This window comes from Mesoplodon bidens, assembly GCF_964165515.1.
Source record: "Mesoplodon bidens genome assembly, chromosome: 8".
Taxonomy (NCBI): Eukaryota; Metazoa; Chordata; class Mammalia; order Artiodactyla; family Ziphiidae; genus Mesoplodon; species Mesoplodon bidens.
In genome coordinates, this window is record NC_138165.1 from 66,774,287 (window position 1) to 66,794,149 (window position 19,863).

General features: G+C 32.8%; 1 protein-coding gene and 1 long non-coding RNA gene across 2 annotated transcripts in view; both read left to right on the forward strand.

Annotated features, from left to right (window-relative positions):
* Positions 1–19,863, forward strand: part of LOC308621493 — a 408,448-nt gene that overhangs the window by 37,454 nt on the left and 351,131 nt on the right. The window lies entirely within an intron of this gene.
* Positions 3,889–5,857, forward strand: LOC308621749 (translation machinery-associated protein 16). The gene has a single exon (XM_081242495.1). It carries the CDS (start codon positions 3,988–3,990, stop codon positions 4,597–4,599), a length of 612 nt encoding a protein of 203 aa, XP_081098621.1. The 5' UTR covers positions 3,889–3,987; the 3' UTR covers positions 4,600–5,857.

Consider the following 19,863-nt stretch of genomic DNA (forward strand, 5'->3'; position numbering starts at 1 on the left):
TTATAAAATATATTCACAGATTTGCCAATCTTAAAGAATGCTGGTGTAACAGACAGTTCACAATTGCTTACTTCTTAGTTTTCACTAGAAATTAAGGTTTTTAAGGGTTAAGGACCTAGTTAATATATGTAATTAAAACTCCTAGAAATAATAAGGAAAAAATCTTAATATGCAAGGAAAGTAAGATGTGTTTTGGGTAAGAAAGCTATGATGTATGGAGATGCATTTCTAAGGGAAATGCAAGTAATTATTTTGGTTTTTTTTTTTTTTTTTTGTCTTTTGTCCTAAAGTAAAGCTGGTTATTTCAGAATGAGGAAGAGGTGAATAAAGGACAAAATTGTATAGAAAGTTGAGAAGAGAGAGAAAAAGAGAATTTCACCTTGTGTGGTCAGGTTGGCTAAAATTGAATTGTTATTATAAGAGTTTTTTTAAATAACATTTAGTATCAAAGTACACTTATGCAATTTTCTTTCATCTGCCAAAAGGACAAAGTTTTTTGGAGTATTGGTCTGCTCCTCATAAGAGATTGTGAAAGGTATTTCTTTACCTTTTAAGTGATCTGGCTACAAAGCAAAGATTATGAGTTTTATCAGAATAATTTTGTGCTTCATGTTGTCTTAATCAGGTTTTTGATTACTTAAGAAAACTGAGTTTCCTCAACATTAAAAGAGCTGTTTTGCTTACAACTATGTAACCTCCTGTATTTGCCTTTAAAATATTTTGTCACTTTGGTTAAGTAGATAATTAAGTACTGTTTCATCATAATTGGTGATCCTATTTACTCAAATGTCCAAAACCTTTTGATTTTTTTTTTTTTTTTTTTTTTTTTTGCGGTACGTGGGCCTCTCACTGTTGTGGCCTCTCCTGTTGCGGAGCACAGGCTCCGGACGCACAGGCTCAGCGGCCATGGCTCACGGGCCCAGCTGCTCCGTGGCATGTGGGATCTTCCCGGACCGGGGCAGAAACCCACGTCCCCTGCATCGGCAGGCAGATTCTCAACCACTGTGCCACCAGGGAAGCCCATCTTTTGGTATTTTTGACAGACTTCCCAAAATCAAATTCTAAATGAAGTCTTTTGACCTGGAAGTAACTTCGGGATTTCCAGAGGGCCTCTCCTCATAAAACAGAAACATTAAACTAATTAGGCTTATTTGACATGTTAAGTTATATGGGAAGCACTGTCAAATAAGAAATAATGCTAAACCTTCTTTATGGATATATGTTATGAATATGTGTTTCAGAAATTATATGAAACTGAAAATCTGATATGTAATATTATCAGTCATAATTCTAGTTATCATCTTGAAATGTCCTGTGTTAGAGAAAGAACCAAATTTCCTTATCAATTGCATTATAATGAACACTTATCAGATCTTTAACCATGGGCATTTTTAAGTCTTTCGTCACTTACAGATAGCTTTTGTTTTGCTCTGATGCTTTTGCAAAAGTGCTTCATCTTCAAGGAGATTTGTGGAAGGGACTCTGACAAATACAGGTTTCTGCTAACTGTCAGATCATACCACTGAACTAGGTAAGAATTTACAGAACTCTAAGAAAAACTGGATTCATAAAATAGCTAACAAAAGATCAAGATCAAAAATTAATTACATAGGACTGAATGAATTGATGAATGTGATTATAATTTTTTTATGACTTTTTGTTTGAACATTGCTGGGTCTTTCATCTTTTGTTTTCCATATTTAAGAAAACTTTTTCTCTTAAGCTATGACTTACAGCAATTTGTTAAAGTATACCTTTGTGAACAAAAGTGAAACAATTACTTTTTCTCCTTTCTTGATCCCTCCAGAATTCTGAAATTCTCAGACTAAAACTGTCCATTCCTCCAAACTATGCAAGCTAAAGTAGGACAACTTAATATAAACTTCAGAGGAATCACCACAATAGCTCGTGTATGGAAAATCTTTGTGTCTGTTGCTATGTGGTCGCTCAAAAGGATTACCAGAGACATTCAAACTGCTAACCAAGAACCTCCATTAGATTTCCACTGCCTTCCCTCACTCCATCTGAAGATGCTTTAAACTCAACATCTAAAAATCTTGATTGATCACCCTTGGGACTCAGACTGGGTTTATAGTCTGCTCCAACCATTAACCATTTTTTTCTTTTGTTTCTATAGAAATGCCTTTTATTAAGTAACCTGATGCAAATAAGCACCATATATACCTAACTTTGGGAGCCCACCTGCAATACCACCTCCTGAAATGAGACACGACCCTTTAATTAAACTGACCATTCTCAGAACTAAGAAACTGATTTGATGAGATATGGAACAATCTACCAACTCAGGTCAGATTCAAACCAACTTACACCAGATGACCCAAGATGTTAAAATACTTCATAATATAACCCAAATCTTTGAGCATATTCCCAGTCTGGTCCCCAAGATTACTGACATATTTTGATGGCTGGATCCTTTCAAGTTTGAGACAGCGGCTACAGACTGGATTTCAAACCATTGCCTATACAATTATTGTAAATTTGCTACTATAACCCTATTTAGATATGTAATTTCTGGGTTACAACAATGCCTTTTCGTTGAATTTTAGCATATTAGGTATCATATCCGTTTTTTCAACATTGACTCTGAGGCATTCACGTATTAATTCTGCTTACCTCTAATTCCCTATCTGCCTTGTTCTGCAGCAGGCCACGCATAAAATACAGGACCAGTCAGGACCACTTCACATTAACATTGAACAATTCAGGCTGAGGGCAGGAGGGAGCAGGAAGTAGCGATTCTTGTGTATTTCTAGAATGAAATACCATGACTTCCCTTACTGGAAGTGTTAAGCCATCCCATGGAGTAACATTAGGATCCCCAGATAATTACCCTTTTTAAAGATTATTCTGTTTTTCCTAGTTAGTTTAAAAATAAAAATCTAATTTTTATCTTAGAAAAAATAAAAGCTCTTTAACGTAAATATATCCCCCAAAGAAAACCACCATAATTTACTTGGGTAGAGGGGAGGAGAGGGACAGAAAAGGAAAAAAGAGTAAATTGAGATTTGTGTGGGGCATGAGTAATTTGAACTCTGGACATGGACATGGATCTTTACCATTAGTAAGTGTTCTGCTATTCTGGGGGAGAGGAAGATTGAAGCTAGGGTTAGAAACAATTCAGGATTGACCAGAGATGAAAGCACTAATTCCAAATAGGGTGGAGGATAGGATTCAGAAATACTGGAAAGCTTTATTTTCCTTACCCTGTGTCTTAGAACCGCCAGATCAGAAGTTGGCAACTCTGTATTAAATATCATAACAGCTGGGATGAGGAAACTTCACAGAAGGTCCACCCTAAAAATCAGAAATGGAAAAATGCTAGAGGAATAAACACAACAAAATCCCTCAGGAAAACATATCAGGCCATTGGGTGGGTATCAGCCTTGTGTCATACTTGGTATTTTTCTTCCCATGAAATAAAGACATTTTTTCCTCTCAAAAAAAATAAAATAAAATAAAAGTGTTGGGATCAAAGAGAAAAAAATGTAAATGGGACTTTAACTAATTTTTTTAATAAGAAAAATTTATTATAAGACTGATATAATATAGCCAATGCAGACTGAAGAAAAATAAGGAAGACTGATGAAGTGTCCAAATTAAAACATTAGGAAAAAAAAAGAAAGAAAGTGAAGCCAACGAAAAGAAACAGAGAAAGTAGATCAATGAATGTTGAAATAATTAAATAGAAAACAATACAAAGTAGTCTAAACCAACTGGCCAAAAGCTTCTTTAAAAATGTCAGTTAGACAAACTTTTAACAAATCTGACAAAAGAACTATAAGAGATAGCAAAATTATGCAATATTTAGATTGATAAAATAGATATAACTTTAGAAAAAGAAGAGGATAAAAGAACAAAGGAGTGGATTTTGCTGGCGTCGCCTCGTGAGTTGTTGCCGCCGCCAACTCTGAGGTCTCGCCGTGTGGACTCGGAGGTCCGGAGGTCCCAGGCCGTGAGGACGTCGCCATGCCTAAAGCACCAAAGGGAAGAAGTGTAGGACAAGAAAAAAAAGTCATCCATCCATATAGTAGAAAAGCGGCTCAAATTACGAGAGAGGCCCACAAACAAGAAAAAAAGGAAAAACTAAAGAATGAAAAGGCGTTGCGTCTCAACCTTATTGGTGAAAAACTGCAGTGGTTTCAAAATCATCTTGATCCCAAAAAAGTAGGATATTCAAAGAGAGATGCTTGTGAATTAATTGAAAGGTATTTAAATCGGTTCAGCAGTGAGCTGGAGCAGATTGAGTTACACAACAGCATCAAGGCCAGGCAGGGCCGGCGGCACTGCGCCCGAGAGGCCGTCATCAAGCAGACCATGGAGCGTGAGCGGCGGCAGTACGGGGGCTACGGCCTTGAGATTCCAGACATTTTAAATGCAGGTAATCTGAAAACTTTTAGGGAATGGGATTTTGATCTGAAGAAATTGCCAAACATTAAAATGAGAAAAATCTGTGCTAATGATGCAGTGCCTAAGAAGTGTAAGAAGAAAACTGTGACAGCTGTAGACACAGATTTAGGAGAATTGGAACTGAAAGATGAATCAAGTGACACAGATGAGGAAATGACTGCAGTGGCCTAATTGTCTTTACTTGAGTTGAAAATAAGTAATTTGAGAACTTCAAGTTACACTTGAATTGATTATGGTAAATAATTGTCTCTACACAACAATTTGCTGTTTAGCTTATTCTCTTATATGATGAGAATCCCATTTTCAGTTTGAAAAACAGTGTTACGATTTTAACTTAAAAATGAATGTTGCTTTATGTTTACGTTAAGTTGTTAGACTAGGTAGAAATGCTCTGCAAAATTCATTTAATCTGAATTTCTGGGGCTGGGAGAGCAATATGAACGAGGACAAAAAACGTTGTAATTTTTCCCCTAATGTTTACTTAGAATCACCTAATCTCACATTTTGGGGCACGGGCAGCAGCTGTTTGCTAGAAGGTTACTGTGGTACTTCTTGAGCAGTGACAATGGCAAAATTGCCTTTTAGTAATGTTTTATTCTTCTTCCTCTTACACGTTAAAACTATTTTCTTTCCTTTTAAAATAGGGAAAATGTGATACGGAATTTATATACATTTATGGATTGCACATTGCTGTTATTTATTAACTTTGAGCCAGAGTTAGTTAAATGGTTTAAAAAAACCAGTAACTATTCTTGTTTTGTTGATCTCCTGCATTTAACCTGTTATCTTGATAAAGGGGATGAATGATTTCAGGTTAGCTCTTTTGGTTTGTATATTATTTTTTGCTTTCTCATTGTGAAAAGTGATAGGTTTTATTTGTGGAAACAGAACTAAAGATTCTAGTTATTTCAATTATCTTATTTTTTCTTCTAAGAGATAGGTTAACCTGACATATAACAGTATTTCTAGTATCATGAAAAACATGGATGTGGTTGAATGTTCTTCACAGAAATTGTTAAATGCAGGTATCTTCTAGTCTGTTTTCTAAAGAATGCAATGCAAGAGTGAGTATTTTCAAGGAAAAAAAATGCTGTATGACGTAACTAGGTATCAACTAAGTCTTGTTAACAGTTTTTTTACTTAAGAAAATTAAAAGTAAAACATTTCTATGGTTTTTACTTCTGAAGGTTCTAATTATTTAATGTATAATGATTTAACTGATGCTGCCTTGCCTTGGCTTTAAGTAATCTGTGCAAAAGTATGGTTTTATGGTTATATAATAAGTTCCTATCTCTTTAGTCATTGGCAAATTTCCTTCTCCTTTTTTGGGGGGAGGGGATTCATTTTTAGTTTCAAAATGGCCATAAAAACTGAGTCATAAATTACAGTAAAGAGAATAAAAACCGTTTTTTCTGGAAAAAAAAAAAAAAAAAAAAGAACAAAGGAATTATAAAATATTATGAACAATACTACAGCAATAACTTAGAAAAGCTAGAAGAAATAGATGATTTCCTATAAAAATATAATATAAACTATCAAGAATGACTTCAAAACATAGAAAGCAATCACCAAATAATAATCAATAATTACAGAAAAGAATTGGAAAGATATTTGTAAATCTCCCATTGAGAGCCATAAGACACTTATTGTTTTATAATTGAGCTCTATCTAAACATTAAAGCTCTATGTAATATGAAGTATTCTAGATCATAGAGAAGTGGAATTTTTCTCATGTCATTTTATGCATTTATCATAATCTTAATATTGTAACATGTTAAGAAACTCTAGAACAATTCACTTAGCACTATTAACTTTCTAAATACATTGTTCAGAAAATTAAATTCCCATAATGTGAAAAGAATAACAACAGAAACAGAAAGGATTTAGACAAAAATATAAGTTTTGTTCAAAATTAGGGCATCAATCTTAAGTAATTACATATACACATTAAAAAAGAGAAACCGTATGCCAAAAAGTATTTGCTAAAATTCTGTTTCCAATCGGAATTAAATTTCTAAACTTTATTAAGGAAATAGGAATGGAAGAAGACTCCTTAAAAACAATGAAGAATATTCACCCACAATCACAGATAAACCAGCAAACAACATATAAAATAGTAAAATACTGAGATAATTAAAAATAAGAAGACAGGGATGTTCATTATCATGATATTTTTCAAAATTATTTTTGTATTTTCGATACACACTGTCCAGTACAGTAGATGCTGTTCATATGTGACAATTTAAATTTAAATTAATTAAGTTAAATGAAATTAAAAAGCCAGTTCCACAGTTGCATTAGCCATGTGTGCCTAGTAGCTACCTATTGTCAGTGAAGGTTTAAAATATTTACATTACTGCAGAAAGTTCTGTTGGACATTATTTTTCTAGGTAATGTGACAAGACAATACAAAATAAAACAAGTTGTATAGGCAAAAGAGAGAGAAACTTACTCTTAGATCTAGATAACATGAGTGTATACCTAGAAAACTAAAGAAACTGTGAGTATATCAATAAGAAAATTTGTTGATTGTTTAGGTTAATACACAAAAGTCAGTATAGCTTTTTATCTCTACTAACAATTGCCACTGAGAAATGGAAATAAAAATACCATCTTATGGTAATAAATAATAAATACATAAATAGTAAATGATAAAATGACTGTAAATAAATTTTATGGTAAAAATGAAAAACCTATATAATTTTTTTCAAGACCTGCACAAAATGGAGAAACCACGTAGCTGAATAAAAGTGATTGTAAAATTAATGAATAATTTCAAACAAGTCCACAATAATTTGATTTTACCTTAGATTTTAAATAGGTTTTTATAGGTCAGAAAAATTATACCTAGTAAAATTTTAAAGAATTGGAAGAGGAGGTTCTGTTCTTGTTTTACTAGCTATTAAATTTGAGTATGAAAACATTGTATGCAAAGGAAGTGTATTGTCATATTAAGGCACACAGTATCTAGTGAAATACATAAAAAGCAGTTTTGGAAGAGATATAAACCCTATAAAGGAACCTAATATAGTATTATAAAGGAAATATTTTAGTTCAGTGGGAAATTATTTAATAAATGTTGTTGATGGGGTTGATTAATCATCTAACAGAAGAACAGCCAGGTTCTTAGTTCATTATTTAAAAATCAATGTCAATGAAGTAAATATTTAAATGTAAAGAAAATGAATAAATATTGTACAAGAGTAATAGTATTTAGAAAAATGGAGGGTTTTTTTTTGTGTGTGTGGCAAAGGATACCACAAAGTAGCTAAAGACTAAGACAAATAAATAATAGACTAAACAAGTATATCTTAACCTAATCTATGAAAAGTTAATATCTCCTACAAATACTCCTGATAAATTGGTTTAAGAAAAGACAGATATCAAGTTATAAAAATGGCAGTTGTTGTAGACATGGTTAGTAGCTATCAAATATTCACCAAACTCAGTTTGCTTGTACTTCCCAACCCTACTGAAAGTTAGATTGGTGCTATGGAACTAGTTAGTGTAAGAAGAAGTGATGGGTATTAGTTTGAAGCTAAGGCTGCTATGAGCTGATAGGCCTCCTTTAAAATTCTTTGCTTCTTTGGAAGCTCCCTTGGAACAAATATTGCAGGTGGTTCAAATACAACATCGAAGAACATTTTTTAGTCTGTGGATTTGGGATTGCTGCTAATCCACTTTGGGCATGTAACATGATTGAGAAGTAAAATTCTCCTGTGTTATACCATCAAAGTTTCTGGGTTAATATATTATCAGCATATCCTAGATTATCCTAACTAATACAGCAGGAAATTTACAGAAGAAGAAATATAACAACAACAAACAACATCATAAAATCTATTTTCAACCTCACTCGAGGGAATGCAAATTAAAGCAACAATTAAATAATATTTTTGTCTTCAGATTTACCAAACTTTTAAAATTTGGTAATATCCAGTGCTATAAGACGATGGGGGAAATGAAATTCTCTTTCCTTTTCTTGCATGCCTTGCTACAATTTTTTAAAAGAGTAATTTGTAATACCTATTAAACAAAAGAAATACTCATAATCCTTAAACTAGCATTCCCACTTTTAAAAATGTTCCTACAGAATACCATATAAAAATAAAAGCAATAGTAACTAAATACACACATATACAAAGATGTTTGTGGCAAGCAGCGTGACGGCAATATAAAACTAAAAAGTAAAAAAACTGAATATCCATCAATAGAAAGAAGATTGAACAAACCTTCTGATCTGAGGAATGGTTAATACATTTATCAAGAGACCTTATTTTACATTACAATGTACTATTTGTGATCCATATTTTTGGAAAAGAAATGAATAACTTCTACATGTGCGTGTATTTAATATATTCATATGAATATAGAGGGAGTATGGAAGAATATACAAAAGACATTTGAAATTTATTAATTCAAGGTTGTGGGAAAGGAGATGTATGACTGGAGATCATTAAAGTTACCTTCACACATTTTTGCATCTTTCACTTGAGACAATATGCCCATACTAATTTGGTGATGAAAGAAGAAAACTAGTCAATTTAAATATTACAAGGAGGACAGTCTTTCATATGGACAGACATTGAGATAATTTGTTTATAATTTCATAATTGATAATTAGCTGCCAAAAACTGTATGTTTCTCTCTCAAAATTTCCATCATTTGATTTTACATATGTTGCATAAAAATAGAGATGGGTTCTAATTATGTTTCAAATAAAAAACACCAGGTAAAGTATCTTAATGTTTTGTTAATATAATCAAATTCAGCAAGAACAACTTATGTTATCTTAAGTGAAAATTGTTAAAAGTTTTTTCCCTGTAATTTTCACTTATTGCTCACAGTTTCCCTGTAAGACTGAAGGAAATGTTATCTCCCAGAGGGAACCTTCAAATATTTAAAGGTAACTGTAACTGATTATCTATGCTTTTCTTGAGAATTTAAAAATTCTCAAGTTTCTTCACCCCTCATATTACATACTTCAACATCTTACCTGTTCTCAAGATGCTTTCAGTTGTCAATGGCCCTCTTAAAACGAGGCAACAAGGACTGAACACAGTACTCTAGATGCAGTCTAACCAGCTGGAGTTCACACTTGGCTTATTTCCTCCCTTTGTTTTCAAATAAAACAGAATAAAAATGAAATTAAGGCAGACTAAATATTGGGTTGGCCAAAAAGTTCGTTTGGGTTTTTCCGTAAGATGGCATGGAAAAACCCAAACGAAAATTTTGGCCAACCCAATAAAAACCTCGTCACAAACAGGTTATATTGAATCTGTGTTCAACTAAGAATCTCCCTAACATTTACTTTCCAGTGTGAACTATTATCAAATTACATCTCCCTTATAGTATAATTCTGTGATTGATGTGACATTTTGTATGCACCCTTGTTGGTTTCATATTGGACAGTCCATTTTTTTTCAGCCTATCATGATTGCATTAAATTGTGATTTTTTTTTTTTGGTATCTATTGTATTAATTTTTCCACTGTGCTTTTAGAAACGGTGAATTATGAGGTCAAGTTTTCAATATCAATGATATTAATGAAAATAATGAATAATGCAATGATGAGGACATAGCAAAGTAACATGACTGTGGAGTCCTCATCGTTCCAAACACATACAACACACAATTTAATTTTTGCAATTAAAAGTCATATAGTTACACAGTCACTGTGTTACTCAATATTCACTACTTCACATATTCAATAAAAATTATGAATAATGCCATTCAGTACCTTGGTGACAATCCACCATTCAGTAAAATACCTTAATTCAGTGGAAAAGATTAATCTTGAAATGATAATTTTATTGATTGACTTTTTAAAATGAATAGACTTTACTTTTTAGGAGGGTTCAGAGTTACAGAAAAAAATGAGAAGATAGTACAGAAAGTTTCCATATCACCCCACAATAATTTCCATTATTATTAACATCATGCATTAGTGTGGTACATGTTGCAATTGATGAATCAATATAGATACATTATTATTATTAATGGTTTACATTAAGGTTCACAATTGTATTATACACATCTACAGGTTTTGAAAATGCATAAGGCCATGTATCCACCATTACAGTATCATACAGAATAGTTCCACTGCGCTAAAAATCCTCAGCGCTACAACTAGTCATCCCTCCCATCTGTCACCACCCTCTGATAACCACTGAGCTTTTTAATCTCTCTATAGTTTTGTTTATTCCGGAATGTCATTATAATTAGAATTATACAATACATAGTCTTTTTAGACAGGTTTCCTTTTCTTGGAAATATGCTTTTAACTTTCCTCTGTGCCTTTCTGTGGCATAACTCGTCTTTTTATGGCTAGATAGCACCCAGTTGTATGGATGTATAATTGTTCATCCACTCACCTAGTGAAAGGCATTTTAATTGCTTCCAGTTTTGAGCGATTATGAATAAACCTGCTATAAATATTGGCGTGCACGTTTTTGTGTGGATGTAAGTTTTCAACTTATATGAGTAAATACCAAGGAGCACAATTGCTGGATCCTAAAGACAGTGTTTAGCTTTGTAAGAAACTGCCAAACTTAGGCAGCAAAATGGCTGCAACATTTTGTATTCCCAGCAGCAATGAATGAGAATTCTTTTTGCTCTCTATCCTTGCCAGCATTTGCTATAATCACTTTAAAAACATTTTTAGCCATTCTAACAAGTGTGTAGTAGTATATCATTGTTGCATTAATTTGCAATCCCCTTTTGACATATGATACTGAGTTCTTTGTGTATTTTGGATATGTCCTTTTTCAGACATATGTTTTGCAAGTATTTTCTCTCAGTCTGTGGCTTATCTTTTCATCCTCTAAATAATTGACTGGTTTTTATTTTCATCCAATAATTTTTTTTACAGACACATTCTTAGAACAGGTAAAAGTGTGCAGGTTAATATTTAATAACTTTTTCTTCTGCTTGTATGGCAAATCTAAAAAAATATTCTTTGAATAAATCTGAACTGTCACTGGATGTCACTGTTGCTTTACCAAATATGACTGTTTTGTTCATAAAGACAATGATTTAGAATATTTTCTAAATAAGCACTTTATTAAAAGAAACAAATCCACATCTTAAGTACTTGTCAACAAGATTTAGGTCCAAGCCACAAAAGATATAAAAAATTAGGAAAACATTTTGTTTTTTAATTTAGAAGATATAAATTTCTTCCTAAACTTATAGATAAGCTTCAAATAGCACAAAGAATTCATTAGGAAGACAGTACAGAATCAAAAGACATTACTTGAACAATAATTTTATTTTTAAGATAGAGGATTAAGATTTAGGCTACATATGGTGCATGGCTAATATATAATACATGAAATATTTTCAAAGTATTCCATTACTTATAAAACTTTTAAAATATATATGCATATATTTTTACATATATATTTACATATACTCAAGTACTAAAAACCGATATGTTTAATATAAAATTGGAATAAATTCATTCTGTATACATTTTCCACCACATTCTGGTATATACACCAAAATATTTTTTGAATTTTTTTTTCCTTAAGAAAGAAATGTCTGAAAGAAAGTAGTTTATCACAATCTCGGTATAACTACCAGATACCATAACCACAGCTAAAACTGCCTAGACAGACCGGCTTCTCTTGCAAAGTGCCTTACGCTAAAACAGCTTCTGGCCATGTTCTTCCAAGCTTTGAACATGTCCCACCCACACCCCATGGTCTGGCTAAACTATTCCACCTTAAGCATACTTTCCTCAGGGGCTCCTATACTGGGTTAGAGTCTCTTAATTTACATTATCTTAGAACATTACTTCTCTTTCTTGTTTTTAACATTCACCATCCACGTTGGTACTTGAACGCCTACCTGCGTTACTTTGCTGTGAACTTCCTAAAAGCGGCACCATATCTGCTTTACTGATTATTAATGTCTAGCGGCACATAGATTATTCATAAAGATGTGTTAAGTTGTGAAACTTTGGTTAAGCAATAACAATTTTAGCATTGTAAGATATTACACTAAAAATACCGTCCCCAAAGAATAAAATAGATTTACTCATATTTCTCTTCAATGAAGGAAACAATAGAGAATGGAAGAAGGTAAATTATAGACTGGGAGAAGATGACAGAAACCAAGGGATTAGAACCTAAAATCTAGGGAAACTCTTACCCATTAATAAGAAAGAGATAGGAAACTATGAGAGAAACATTCAAATGATATAGTATTTATTAGCAGAATTAATTTGCTGGCTAATCTGTTTATGAGGAGATGTTCAATTTCACTAATAATTAAATAATTAAATGCAAATAATTAAAACATCAGTGTTACGGGGTGAATGTTTGTCCTGGTTTGCATAGCATAATTTATGATTGATATCTTTTACAGTTATCATGATCTCTCTTCTTAACTATTAAAAAAGCCCTGGTTTGAATAATACTCAGCCATAAAAAAGAATGAAATAATGCCATTTGCAGCAACGTGGATGGACCTAGAGATTATCATACTAATCAAAGTAAGTCAGATAGAGAAAGACAAATATCATATGATATCACTTATATGTGGACTCTAAAACAAAATAATGATACAAATGAACATAGTTACAAAACAGAAACAGATTCACAGATTTTGTAAACAAATTTATGATTATCAAAGGGGAAATGTGGGGGGAGGGATAAATTAAGAGTTTGGGATTACATATACACACTACTGTATATAAAATAGATAATCAAAAAGGACCTACTGTATAGCACAAGGAACTCTACTCAGTACTCTTAATAACCTATATGGGAAAAGAGTCTGGAAAAGAATAGATATAGGTATGTGTATAACTGATTCACTTTGCTGTACACCTGAAGCTAACACAACATTGTAAGTTAACTATATACCAATACAAAATAAAAATTTAAAGAAAAATAGCCCTTCTAATTCCAGCCACAATCGATTAACATTGGATTTATCCTCTCACCTGAAACAAACAAACAAAAAATAGTCAAAATATATTAAATGATGGTTTTCTGCTAACTAAATATTGGTCTGTGAAGAGCAGTGATCCCATAAGCACAGGAAACAAGAGTTCAACCCTACATTACGATTTGCTCCAGCACACTGACTGAAGGGAGTTTCCACATTCAAATTCAGGAAGAGGAGGCAAGTGAGATAATACCAAGTGTTAGTGAGAATGTGGAGACTTAAGAGAAGGTTTATTTTGCTGATGGGAGTGAAAACTGGATGAGCTGTTATGGGGGGCAAGCTACCAATCCTTATTGGAATTGTGATTGTGTGTTTCCTAGGACACTGCAATCCTGCTATTGAGTGTGTGACCAACGACAGTGTCACTATTTATTATTGCATGACAGTTTGTGGAAGCAGAAGCTTGAGGGCACCTATGTGTCCATAAAGGAAAATTAAAAATTAATTCTAGTGGAATGCTGTGCAGAATTTAGGACAAAAAAACTATATAAACATACAACAAAGATCTTCGAATATGATGTTGAATGAAAAAATTGGAGAAATTATATTTGTAGGTGAATATCATCTATACAAACTAAAAGCACATACACCAAATAACACCATTAAAAAAAGTACATGCATATTAAAGACATACACCAAATACATTAAATGGACAGCAACAGGAAGAGGGAATGGAGGGGAAAACCAATGCTGAAGGGAAAACGATTAAATGGAAATCAAGGGAGAGTCCCTGCATAGATGATAATATTATAGCATGAGATGAAGGGTACAATGAACTCAGTTCTTTCCTTACATGACCATAACTCATGTTCACATAGTGAATATATGTATATACAAGGTGGCATTCATATGTGTGTGTGTGTGTGAGTGTTTATACTGTTCAATATTATAGTATGTAAAAAAATTGTTATTTTCTGCATAAATTAGCAATTGGTTTTTATTTTTCATTTTTCTTGGGTCCTTATCTCTAAGAAATAGACTACATAAGGTCATCTATTTATTTATTTTCCTTCAATTATTGGAACTATTTCATTAGTTTTTAATTCTTTGTTAGATGCACAGAAGTAGTCTATAAAATTGTTTGAAACAATTCCAAATTGAAAAAAATATATATTAGTATGGATATGTATGGTGAAATCAATGAATTACAGTGAAGCAACATTGATCAGTTACAAAAATAAACCACTTTTCAATTTATCTTTTGACAATCTAAATCAATTACTAACCCTGCCAGCAATGACCCATAAAGACTGATTCTTCAATATTTTGATTGTCTTGGTTATGTTTGCATTTGGCTTTTGTAAAAACAAAGATCATAATAAAAAAAAGCAAAATTATACAAATAAAAGTAAAAGCTTTTTGACTTTCAAATTTCCTTTAACTCAAAATTCTGACAAAACATACAGAGTATCTTAGATTTTGCTTCATTAAAAAAAAGATATGTTTATAAAAATAAAATCTATTCATTAAGATATGTCTCTACTAATTTTTCTAACATTTACTGATGGCCAAACACTTGACCATCTTAATTACTTTATATCATCACCTATGTTTTATCCTCATGATAGCTTTATGAGTTAATATTTAGTATGATTTTGATTGAGAATAATGGTGATCCTTCCATCTAATTTAAGCACAGAGAGACTTAATACAGAGTATGGTGCTTACAAAACTATGGAAAGGACTGGAGGATCAGTTATTAGTTCAGCTCCTAAGAATCACTTCCAGAAAAACACCATAGCACCAGCCCACTGAGGGTTCCATCTGTAACAAACACAAATCTGGGAAATCTGTTCACTGATTCTAGAATCACATTACTTTTATTAGTCTTGGAGCAGCAGAACTGATGGCTCCATGAATCCACTACCTTAGCTGAAGACTAGGAATCAGAAGGTTGCTGACCAACAGTTGGCTTCTACTTGATCTATTTAAGGAAAAAATAGTTTCAAGGAATCTAGGAAATATACCTTTTAAGTATCTACATTAGACAGGAGTTGGCATATATATTGAGTAAGCCAATGAAGGAATCAGATGTAGAGGAGTTAAGTCAGTTGTAAAGGTGACATATTTAATTAATACCCTGCAATTTAAACACATGTTCCTATTACAGTAGTTTTCACAAAGAATATTTTCAATTGGAGAAAACATGAATGGAAACCACCATTCTCTTTTCTAAAGAGGGGAGAAGTTACAAGATAGTAAAAAGTATAAAAATTGACAAATAATTCTGTTCTTCATATGTAGATGATTAATTAATGTGAAGTTGATAATGACTATAACTTCCTACTTTCTAAACTAGACAGCATCTGAGACATCCCAGGTTCTTAAAATAGCAGTATTTATGCATAAAATATGTGATTGCTTAGAGTTAAAATATTTATAAGATGAGATTTTAGAAAACAATTTTGAGTATTGGCTACATGACTATTTTCTAGTAGTCAAAACTCAGCAAGATAAATGCTTTACTTCCCTTTCTCCTCCGACTCTTCCTCAGAGAGCCCTGTGAAGTTTGTTGCCTCTAACCCAGTTGTCTTATCTGTTCCTTTTCTCTAGTATTCTCTCTCCAAGTAATTTCAGTTAGAATATCAAACTACAATATAATTTTGAAACTTGACTCATTTTTTTACTTAATAACAATAATTTATTAATGCATCTGTAACAATCATTGACTGAAAAGTAAGATATTTCTTTCATTAACTCTGTTAAAATTGATATTGTCTACTTTAGTTTGACCTCTGAAGAAGTCAATGTTATTTATTTAGTTCTAGAAGCTTAAAATAAAAAATAGCAGAAAGTTGCAGTTTAATTTTACACAATCAATCTAGTATATCAAATAATAGCTGATATTAAAATTCTATTTCTATACTATAAAACATCACCCTGATACATGAAATTGTATAATATAACTTGTTTTATCTTACTGTTTTATGTATCCAGAAAGGCAAAAAATGAAGTGCAATAGGAAATAAATATGGCCAGAAACTCTTAGAGAAATGTAATATTTCAATATTAGAGGCAAATTCTTATCATTTAATAGAGTAAAGGGAGCTTGTTTATTTTTCCATAAATAATGTTTTGCCATTTATGAGTAGATTGCAGTATACCTACACACTGGTAAAAAGTCTTAAGAAAATATATTCTTCATAATAATCCTATCAGTTCCCTTTCCAACTTTGTTCTAGAATACATCTTAAAACACAATGTGGTCAGGAACAAAATTCAGATGATAAATCTATTAACCCAAACATTATTTACTTATCTATTTACCCTCACAATATCTAAATTTTTAAAAATTTGGAACCTTATGAAAACAAAGTTAAAAGCAAAAAGAGGTGTTAATAATCACAATAGTCAATAATGTTTAATTCAAAATTAATACTATACCAGAGAATATAATAATATATATTCTTTTACAGTTTTGTCCACATTAAGAAACTGAAGTACTCTTAGTCCAGTACTATCCTGATAGGATGTCCCTTGTTTCAGATATTGATCAATTGTTGCTGATTCTTTTTTGTTAATTATGTGTTATTCTGATTTGAGTTGTAATGTCTCTTTCTTTTATATGAATCATTTTCAGCAGAAAATTTCTGTATTCTTATGTGTTATCTCACTGTTTTTTTAAATTTATTCATCTATTGCTCCAACATGTTGTACAAAGTTGCTGCTACAAATTATATGTTATACAATTAATAGTTTCTTTTCTATTTGTGAAGTATTGTACTTGCGGGTTTATCTCTCTGCCCTGCTTTCTCTATTCCTGCTTTCTGTTTGTTTGTTTTTTTTAAAAATAGTCCACCATTTATTCTTTTTCTTTTACATCTTTATTGGAGTATAATTGCTTTACAATGGTGTGTTATTTTCTGCTTTATAACAAAGTGAATCATTTATACATATACATATGTTCCCATATCTCTTCCCTCTTGCATCTCCCTCCCTCCCACCCTCCCTATCCCACCCCTCTAGGTGGTCACAAAGCACCGAGCTGATCTCCCTGTGCTATGCGGCTTCTTCCCACTAGCTATTTTACCTGCTTTCTGTTTTTTTTATGTATGTGTCTGTGTTTGTGTGTATGACCTGAATCTCCTCTATCTTCAGTGTTTTCTGCTCTTAGGGTGAAATGAAAATAGATCGTCAGAATTCCTACAGAAAACAGATGACTCACATACATTTAGATACTTCAAAAAGAGTTTATTTCCAAAGTACTAATTATAAAGGTTTGGGGGGTCGGGGGAAACACTAGTATAGTGCTGGGATCCAGTCCTAACAGCAGCTTAGTTATCAGTACCCCTAGGCCTAAAGTATCAAAGGGATGGAGGAAACTAAAATCCAGAAGTGAGTCATGATAGAGCAGACCACCTTGAGGGGAGCCACCTTGATGATAAGTGACCTTTATGTAAAGGACATAACTAGTTCCAAGGCAGCCTCACAAAAGACAGCCATGGGTATCCATACCTTGATATCTCTCTCCTCTCCTCTCTCTCCCTACCACTCTCTTCTTAACCTGTTTCTGTCTCTTTCTCACCTCTTCTTAACCTGTTTCTGTCTCTTTCTCACCTCCTGCTGGACTCCCCAAAGTGACACTGCCAATCAAGCGTATTTCTTCTAGATGTGATATATGGTAGACTCAGTAAATTTCATGGGCATGGGCTCATTGCTATACTTCCTTTGTTATAAAATATGCCCCTGGCCTGTGATGATTTTGTGCAGTTTAACATAATAGTGAACAAGGAATTATATAAATCCACCAATGATGGTGCTTGCAGAAGCACTGCAGTTCATGAAGGCAATTCCATATCCATGTAATTGTCTATCCATATGAAGATACTGGAAAGAAAACTAACAGAAGTTATCTGACACGTTACTTTTTTGAGAAGGGTTATTTCACTAAAGGTTTTAAGGTACACACATATTACTTTAACCAAAAATATATGGCATACTACTTTCTATGTAATATTGGTTTCCTGTATTTTTAGATTTTATAGTCAAGTAACATTTTATTTAAAAATTAGGTGCTTTGCAGAGAATGTTAACATTAAAATTTTCTAAGTAAAAGCAACTAAAAAATAACTTTTCCATTCACTTTAGCCACATAAAGGAAAGAATATTTTAGCACCTAAAGAGAAGGAAAAACATAATCTCAGAATAAAGTGATTATTTTAAAAGTATAATTTTAACTTAATAAAAAACTTTCTATAGTGTCTTTAGTTTTCTTATTTTTCTGTGAAATGTTTAAAAAAAATCACAGACCGACACCTGACTGAAATGTTTAGTTAAGATTATATTGTCTTATTCCATCACAATTCCAATATGGTGTAAAGTAAGACCAGTGAATTCCATGGGCATGAGATCATTGCTATACCACCTTTATCATAGAAGTTCCTTCCTGGAACTAATAGTTCAGGGATGTTACTGATTAACATTATACCTATAAATACAGTGTATATATGTGTTGAGTGATATGAGAGGAAAACATAGAATGATTTAAAGAGTTACCAAGACCTATTAAAGAACCTGAAGTGTTATGGCTACTGTTTCATATCAATCTAATTGTTGGATAATTGATGAATTCTAAAGATTTTTTTTTGATGTGGACCATTTTTAAAGTCTTTATTGAAGTTGTTACAATATTGCTTTTGTTTTATGTTTTGTTTTTTTGGCTGCGAGTCATGTGGGATCTTAGCTCCCTGACCAGGGATCGAACCTGCAACCCCTGCATTGGAAGGTGAAGTCTTAACCACTGGACCGCCAGGGAAGTCACTAATTGATGAATTCTAAAATCTCCTCTGTATCTGATGTACACCCTATTGGCGCATGAATATAAAGGAATACCAGACTCCTATCACACCTTCCTCTAGCTTGTCAAATTATATAAGAATTTTAAATGCCTATACACACTATGGGAAATAAGGTTATGGAAGTATTCACATTCCCCACCAACTTTATTCTGGCCTCAAAATATTATATTAAGATACATTTGGCGGGGCTTCCCTGGTGGCGCAGTGGTTGAGAGTCTGCCTGCCGATGCAGGGGACACGGGTTCGTGCCCCGGTCCGGGAAGATCCCACATGCCGCGGAGCGGCTGGGCCCATGAGCCATGGCCGCTGAGCCTGCGCGTCCGGAGCCTGTGCTCCGCAACAGGAGAGGCCACAACAGTGAGAGGCCCGCATACCACAAAAAAAAAAAAAAAAAAAAAAGAAAGAAAAAGAAAAACAATATCAGGCTTGATGCCTAGCTCTAACATTCACCAGCTGTGTGACTTTGATCAAGCTGTCTCAACACTGGGCGTCTTATGTTTCTTATCTCTAAAGTTATGATAATGATAGTACTCTCTTTCAGAGGCAGACTAACCAAGTGGCTACTAGAGAATTCTTCTAAGACACTGTACCTAATTATATATTCATAATTTTATATTATTTTTTAGCTTCCCATACTAAAATCTTCAGGCCCCAGAAAAATCTGGATCCTCTTTTGCTCACT